Here is a 7547-nt window from a genome sequence, read left to right as displayed (position 1 = left end):
TGTATGTTTTTCCAAAGAATAAAAACGGCTGCACCAAAGAGACAGCCGGTGAGCGTCCATCACTCATTATGTCTCCAACTCCAAATGGATAGAAAGGCCCTGAGACACAAAAGATAAAGGAAGATTTAATGTCACCATATAAAACTGAGTGCTCAGAATAATAACTTTTTAGACATTTGTTTATCTCCATTAACAATCTAGTTCAAAGAACAGTACAAACTTGTAGTTGTGAGTCAATTAGCAGAGAAGAACAGTACTTTTGGCGCTCACACACATTTGTTCAGAGTATACCTACAGTAAAACCCCCAATGTCCTTTCAGTTCATGTTCTGAATTGAAATTTAAGACCAGACTCTCAATTTATGCAAGTATGGAAGACTTACGGCAAGACAGGTCAGCACGCCAGTCTGAGATCTGGAGCTGCATCATGACACAAGCAGCCTGATAGGCCTCCACAGCTGAACACAGCATGTCACTGGTTGATGGGTAGGCACAAAGGTCATACACACAGGAAGTGAAGTAAGGGGCAGGGTTGACATGGCCATGGCAGAGGTGGAAGGGTCCACTGGTGTTAGTGATGATGCTGCAGAGGTCAGAGTACCTCAGTCTAAAGGGACAAGTATTAGGATCTGCTGTCTGGTCAGTAGCACCACACCTGGAAAAAAACACAGAATGGTCAGGGACTTTACATGGGACAGTGAAACTGAAAACTGAATTTTACTTGGATGATGTTGTTTCAAAATAAAGTAGTCTCCAGGATTTGCTCTACATATCATGTTTATTGGAAACAGTTGCTGAATTAGTCACAGCAACTGTGAGTTCCTGCACACATTGTACAAGGACACATTGGTACACATTGTGCACCTGTATCTGTGTATTGTCATTTCAAAGAATGCATTTATTGTTCTGTTTTTTCCAGATAGAGTTAGAATGTATCTACCCTGGGCTGCTGGTGTTTGATTTCCAGCTGTTTCCGAAAGCAGTGTCATTGGGTGCCAGAGCTCCGCTGGGCAAAGTCTTGTCATCTGTTGGGTCTCCATTATTGTTTCCACACACTCCACAAACAGATCCACGGAATCTTGGGCCCAGTCTCACTGAAAGTGTAGAACGACCATCAAAGTACACCAGGAGCTTACTTGATGCATTCACAACCACAAAATTTAGCTCCTGATGAACTTCTGCCAGATAACTGATTTGAAAAGCAGATGAATTCACAATATTCCCATCAACCTACAAAGGGGGAAAAAAAAAGTTAATAAGAACAGAGAGATGGAAAAATATCAGAATTTCACAAGCAGGGGAGCACAATGCATGATATTAATTAATACCTTCACTCTCCCATTTTGTCCAATGGAAATCTGTGTGTGCTGAGCTCCTTGACTTAGCCACACATCCACTGCAGACACAAAGGACACGGCCATGTTCCCACGGTGTATGTTGGTGGCCACCACACGGAATCCCAGCTCATTATTATCCACATACCCACAGGTCTGAGAAATCTCATATGAACAAGTACCCTGGAGAAAAACACATTATTGAACTTTACAGAGTAGTAGATTTCAGTTCAGTTTCACTGAATGGCTCATTTTCCCCGAAATGGAAGGCCTTCATGGATTAACCTCCACTAGAGTAAGATTTTAGCCATGTTCTTTTTATTTGAGCTTTCTATCCATTTTATATGATTGTGTATTTTTGATTGCTTTAGTACATATATTACACATTTATGATTATATCATCTGCTTTTTTAAAAGATAGAATCATATTAATGAAAAGAGAGCCATGAAGCAGCTCATTCTTGCCTGAAAGGTGGCCAGAGCTCCATCAAAGGTGAGGTAATGGGGGTCCCCCCACACCATGCAGGAGGACATTTGGCTGTAGCAGCCACGCTGGCCATTCCTGACTGCACACTCCTCAGTGGGAGAGCAGGAGGTGGAGAGGCAGCGCAGGTCATTAGGAGCAAAGCACTCACAATGTTGAAAACATCCTGGAGTCCAGAACTGATTGCCAATCTGGAAAAAAACACCTTGGATTTACAAAGCTGCCTCAGAGCACACCAAACAATTTCTCTCCTTTGGACAAAAGAAACCAAAGTGGATAAGTTCAGCCATTTTGCACAACGCCATGTTTGGTATAAAACAAATGCAGAATATCATTACAAACACCTCATAGCAGTCATTACAATAGTAGATTGAGTAATGATGATTTGGGCATGTTTTGCCAGAAGAGGGTATAGTCATCAAGTCGCCAAGGTGACCAAGAAGTGGATTTTATGCCAAAGTTCTTTAGAGAAATCAAGAGAGCAGGTGTCCCAGAGCATTGACTGCAGTGTTATATATTGACTTTGGTGTTATATATCAGTTTTAGGATCGTTCACATTTTAGAACAAATTGTCATTTAGTATAAATTTATTAATGTACTTGCAGATTATTAATTGCAAAATATAGGAACCCACATGAAAGTAGAGTCCATTGTACAAGCAGCCACACTGTTCCACTGGTACACAGAGACCTCCACTCCTCACGAAGCCTTCATTACAGAAACAGCCCTCTGAACATGTCCTCTCACATACAGCATCAACGCTGCTGGCACAGGTGTGCCCACAGTCTGTACCACACAGCTCGTAGTGGCTGTTCACGGGACACTCCACGCCTGAGAAATTTAAGACAGAATTAAGAAACACATTGTGCTGTATCACCCTACTGTGCAACAGTAGATATACCTCAATAACAGGTGTATAACGTCCCACATACTGTGAGAATTCTTAAGAATTTTATATGGCTGTATGACAGACAATACATCAGAGGATCCCTCATTTTAAACCACATAAACTTGCAAGACAGTGCTCTGCAGGCAGGCTCTTTCCTGGTTTGCACCAAGTGACTTACGGCAGGTCGTGTTCTGTCTCCAGGGGTAGATAGTTGCTTTGGCAGACTGGCAGGCACTGACATAGGTTTGGATGGAACGGCACAGAACATCGTTACTGTACCCAGAGAGGCAAACATCAAATGCACAGTTGTTGAAGTAGGCCTCAGGACCCACATAGGCATGGCAGAAGCCGAAGGGACCCTGCCTGTCTCTGAGGATCTCACATTGAGTCCGTGCCCTAGTTTGGTCTGGACATGATGGACAGGAGTCTCCACACCCATCACTGCACAGTGTGTCATTCTGCACTTTCCAGCTGGCTCCAAACTGGGAAGCTGAAGTGCCCAGTGCACCTGAACGCGTGAGGAAATCGTCACGTGTCTGGCCATTGTAGTTACCGCAAAGACCACATGTGACTCCACTGTAATTTGCTGGCACAGTGATGCGCACCACCCATGAGCCATCATAACTCACACTAAGGCCAAAGTCAGTTGAAATGAAAGTGTTCTGTTCACTGGAGTAAATGGACACTCGGCCAGAATCAAGCAGGACAGGAAGGTGCCTGGTCTCGTTATCAATCTGATGAAGAGAAAGCCCAACCATATAGATTATTACAACATAGGGATGTGCCTCAATATATGATGGCCTTATAACCATTCCCCCATGTTCAACATGTCTTCCAGTGCATAATATTTGCTTTCATCTTCCAGCTAGTATAAGGTAATTAATAATGTACGATGACCATTACTTTCATGGAGGATCTCCTTAATCCACCAGCTGTGGCTGTCCTCCTTACCTCAATAGTGCCATGCATGTCGCGTGAGATGTGCAACAGATGTCCTGAGACATTGACGTAAACTTCAGCAGTGATTGAAACTGGGAGTCCATTCCATGCTTCATTCCTTGCTGAAACCTGGAAGTACGGTAGTCGTCGAGTATTATTGCATACAGTTGCCAGTATGTATTGGCATGTGCCCTGGAAGTCAAATGTGCGGCCATCGAAAGAGATGTAGTGGGGGTCCCCTGAAGCAGAGCACGTGGCACGGGGTTGAGGATGGCAGCCGAATTCTCCCCCAACAATACTGCAGGTTTCCTGACCGCTGCAAGATGATGGGACACAGTGAACTAAACCTGTGGTCCCGTCACAGTCACACAAAGACTGGCACTGCTCGCCATACCAGAAACGCTCTCCACCCTGCCTGTAGCGCCCTTCATGGAGACAGCCACAGCCCGTGGGGGGCACACAGCGTTCTCCACTTAGCAAGAGCCCATCGTTACACTGACATCCTTCCTGGCAGTGCTGGGTACACAGGAAGGGGAATGATAGACTAGGGCACGCAGCAGGGCAGGAAGTGCCACACAACTCATAGTGGCTGTTGACTGGGCAGGGGAACTCTGTAATCAAAAAGAGATCTAGTTAGCTTTTGGCTGTTCGAAATACTTTATCAAGTGTGGACAACTACTACGCAGTGATGTACTATGACAACAAAGATTAGTTTGTTTTACACTGTTGTCCAGTACTCACCACACTTTGTGATATTTCTCCATTCTCCCACTCTAATACCATTTTGCTGGCAGAGTACAGAGTAGCCTCTCAGCACTTCGCACAAGGACTCTCTGGCTCCCCCGGTCTGTTCCAGTGAATGGGTGCAATCTGCTACCCATTGCCTAGGGTCCAGGCTGCTGTGACACTGAGCAAATGGTCCACGTGCTGAGGCCATGATGCTGCAGTTCTGTGTGAATTGGCTGGTATTCTGATAATATCCCGTTTGCCAGATGCCTGCGGACTCCACGCAGTAGGCTGAGAGGGACCCATCTCGCCAGCTATCCCCAAACACCCGTGAGTCATTAAGCAAGACTCCGACTGGGCTGTAAAACTCGTCTGCCTGGTTGCCATTCAAATTCCCACACAGACCACCAAGTGAGCCATTGTAAGTGCTGGGTGCAGTGATTCTGATTAGGTGTGGCCAGTCTGCTCGCACAATTACACCAAAGGTTGTCTCCATAATGATACCTTTCACACTGCTGTGGTAGATAAGGATTCGACCACTGGCAAGTGCGAAGGGAAGAGAAACCACTTGTCCACTCACCTAGGGGAAACAATGTTGGCAAGAAATGGTTGATTATGATCAAGATCCTAAAAAAACCTGTAGCCCAGCAGCTAAGGATGGGCCCGCTCGTTGAGTCTTTGGGCCCCCTCGTTGAGTCCTCATGTGGTTTCTTCCTCAAGCTCTAGGAAGTTTTCCCTTGCCACGGTCACCCTTGGCTTGCATAGTGGGGGCTTGGACTCAGACATGTGTAAAGCTGCTTTGTGACAGCGGTTGCAAAAAGCACTATATAAATAAATTTGATGATGTATTATGTCCAGTGGTTATCCTATTGTTAATATTGTTCTACAAATGCCATTAGAAAACATTGAAATAATTTAGTATCCAGTGTAAAAAGTGAGCTTACCTGTGCTTTTCCTCCATCTGCCATCTCAATAGAGACCTGAGTTCCCTCTGCGTCAAACCTCAGCACCCTAATAAAGTCCTGTGGACCTCTGGGCACTTTCTGCACTGTCACTTCAAAGTTTGGTAGCTGGGATGGCCCCATTACCCTAGTCAGGGTGAGTCCACAAGCTCCTGGATAACTGAACATCACTCCATCAAAGGTGTGATATGTGCCTAGTCCTTCCACCAAGCAGGTGGAATAACTGGTGGGTCTGCAACCTCTTACTCCGTTATACAATCCGCACGTCTCCTGTCGACCACACTGGTGATTCTGGCAGCTCATTGCTCTATTGCTGCAAACGCACTGTCTTCCACAATCTGCACCCAGTACCACAGACTGGCCTTCAGCATAGTAGAGTCCTTCAAAAGTGCAGCCACAGTTAGCTTCAGGAACACATTCTCCAGCACTCAGGACATACCCTGCATCACAGATACAGCTCTCCTGGTTTGGCAAGGGGCAGCTTGAAGGTGCAGAAGGGTTACTGCAGGTCGCAGGGCAGCTTGTTCCCTGGGTTTCAAAGTGACTGTGGGCAGGACATGGGATTTCTGCAAGTAAATGGAAAAAGATTGGTTATGGATTTTGATAAGCTGGAACAACGATTTCCTATCCTGTACACTTATTCATGACATATGGAAAACCATTAAGACCCCTACCACAGAATCCTGGTCTCCTCCACTGGCCCAGCTGAATGCCCTGCTGCTGGCACTGAGCAGCATACACGTTGAGTGCCTGGCACAGGATTGGCTGGTATCCTCCTCCCACACAAAGATCATAAACACAGTTCTCTGTAAATATCTGGGGTGCCAGCCTTGATTGGCAAGTGGAAAAAGGGCCACTGGAATTTGCTAGGATTCCACAGAAGGCTCCACTCCTGTAAAGACTGGTCTGAGCTGTGGTACAAGATGAACAAGCCAAACCTGAACACCGAGTGTTCTGACAGACAGGATATATGTCTCCTGGTACTTTCCAGGAGTTTGCAAAGTCCAGATCTGAACTCAAGATCTGTCCAGATGGTGTGCGGAAGTCATCTTCTGGATGGTGATTGAAGTTGCCACACAGGCCACAAGTGGCATTCTGGTAGTCGTAAGGTACACTGATGGTCACATAGTGATTTGAATCATATGTAACAACCAATCCAAAATCAGTACTGATGGCCACAGAGAAACCAGACTGATAAACTTGAATGGAGCCATTGTGGAGGCTGAAAGGTGCTGCTGCAAAGCTTCCATTTACCTGCAGAGAAAACAGTAGAAATTAGAGTAATATACAAAATCAAAAGAGTACACTGATGTAATGTCATGATGCGGACCTTGGCCTGATATTGATGATCTTTCACTAGTTCCAGTTCTTCGTTATAGACAAATACTCTGACCAGGCGTGTCCATGCCACACTTGTACTACCACGATTCTCATTCTTGCCTTCAATGCGATAATATGGTAATCCCCTGCCACAAACCTATAGAGAAAATCAATCTCATATTCAGATCCTTTTAAAACAGACTCCTTCATATTAAATATGGTTTTCTCTCATCCAATCGCAAAAAAAATAAAAATCAGTGTTAAAAACTAAACCTCAGACAGGACGTAGGTGCAGGTCCCTTGAAAATGAAAGATTTGATTGTCAAAGGTGTAGTAGTGGGGGTCCCCAGAGATGGTACAGGTCTGGCGCTGAATGTTTTGGCAGCTGTACTGGAAAGCAGCAGGACGGCAGGCTTGAGAGAAGGTGCAGGGCTGTGAACTGCACTGGAGACCCCTGCTGCTACAGGTGCATCTCTGCTGGCAAGAGGCATCTGTCCAAAAAGAGCTTCTCTGTGGCACAGTACCACCTGATAGAACAAAACATTTCAGTTAGATCCGAAGTAATTCACTGTGAATCTATCAAGAAATTTTACATGCATAAATTGCACACTACCATTAAACAGACATGTTTGTGATCCCTGGTCTACACGGAAGGCCCATCTGCCTGTCACGTTCACGTTGCTGCTGTTTGTGAAGCTTGTGTAGTTGTATTGAAATGACCCAGGGATAGAGAAATTGTAACTCCCGTCATCGGTACCATAACCAGCCTAGCAAATGACACACAGCATATAATAATCATATATATGCCGCATGTATTATCACCCTTAAACATAAGGGCATTCTAAGCTTTTCATTCCCATATTGTGCTCACCTGTACCAACATACTTGTTGGAG

The 7547-nt window shown here is 45.2% G+C and overlaps 1 protein-coding gene across 1 annotated transcript; it reads right to left on the bottom strand.

Annotated features, from left to right (window-relative positions):
- Positions 1–359: 359 nt before the first annotated feature.
- LOC145658523 (alpha-tectorin-like) lies at positions 360–7536 on the bottom strand. The gene is made up of 14 exons (XM_081715715.1): positions 7525–7536; positions 7267–7420; positions 6927–7180; positions 6664–6810; positions 6008–6587; positions 5316–5899; positions 4387–4951; positions 3658–4256; positions 2885–3440; positions 2452–2648; positions 1799–2008; positions 1328–1516; positions 940–1229; positions 360–654 (listed from the first exon to the last, which is right to left on the bottom strand). Exons 1-14 carry the CDS (start codon positions 7534–7536, stop codon positions 360–362), a joined length of 4632 nt encoding a protein of 1543 aa, XP_081571841.1.
- Positions 7537–7547: the final 11 nt, after the last annotated feature.

The sequence above is a fragment of the Electrophorus electricus genome, chromosome 6, assembly GCF_041902795.1.
Source record: "Electrophorus electricus isolate QZ-2024a chromosome 6, ASM4190279v1, whole genome shotgun sequence".
Lineage (NCBI taxonomy): Eukaryota > Metazoa > Chordata > Actinopteri > Gymnotiformes > Gymnotidae > Electrophorus > Electrophorus electricus.
The sequence above is the reverse complement of the archived record's forward strand: the minus strand, read 5'-3'. Positions and strand labels throughout refer to the sequence as shown.

Coding starts and splice junctions, on each gene's coding strand:
- LOC145658523 (XM_081715715.1), bottom strand. Junction 6,588..6,663: donor ATCATCAATATCAGGCCAAG/GTCCGCATCATG, acceptor TTTTCTCTGCAG/GTAAATGGAAGCTTTGCAGC. Junction 3,441..3,657: donor ACATGCATGGCACTATTGAG/GTAAGGAGGACA, acceptor TCTCTTCATCAG/ATTGATAACGAGACCAGGCA.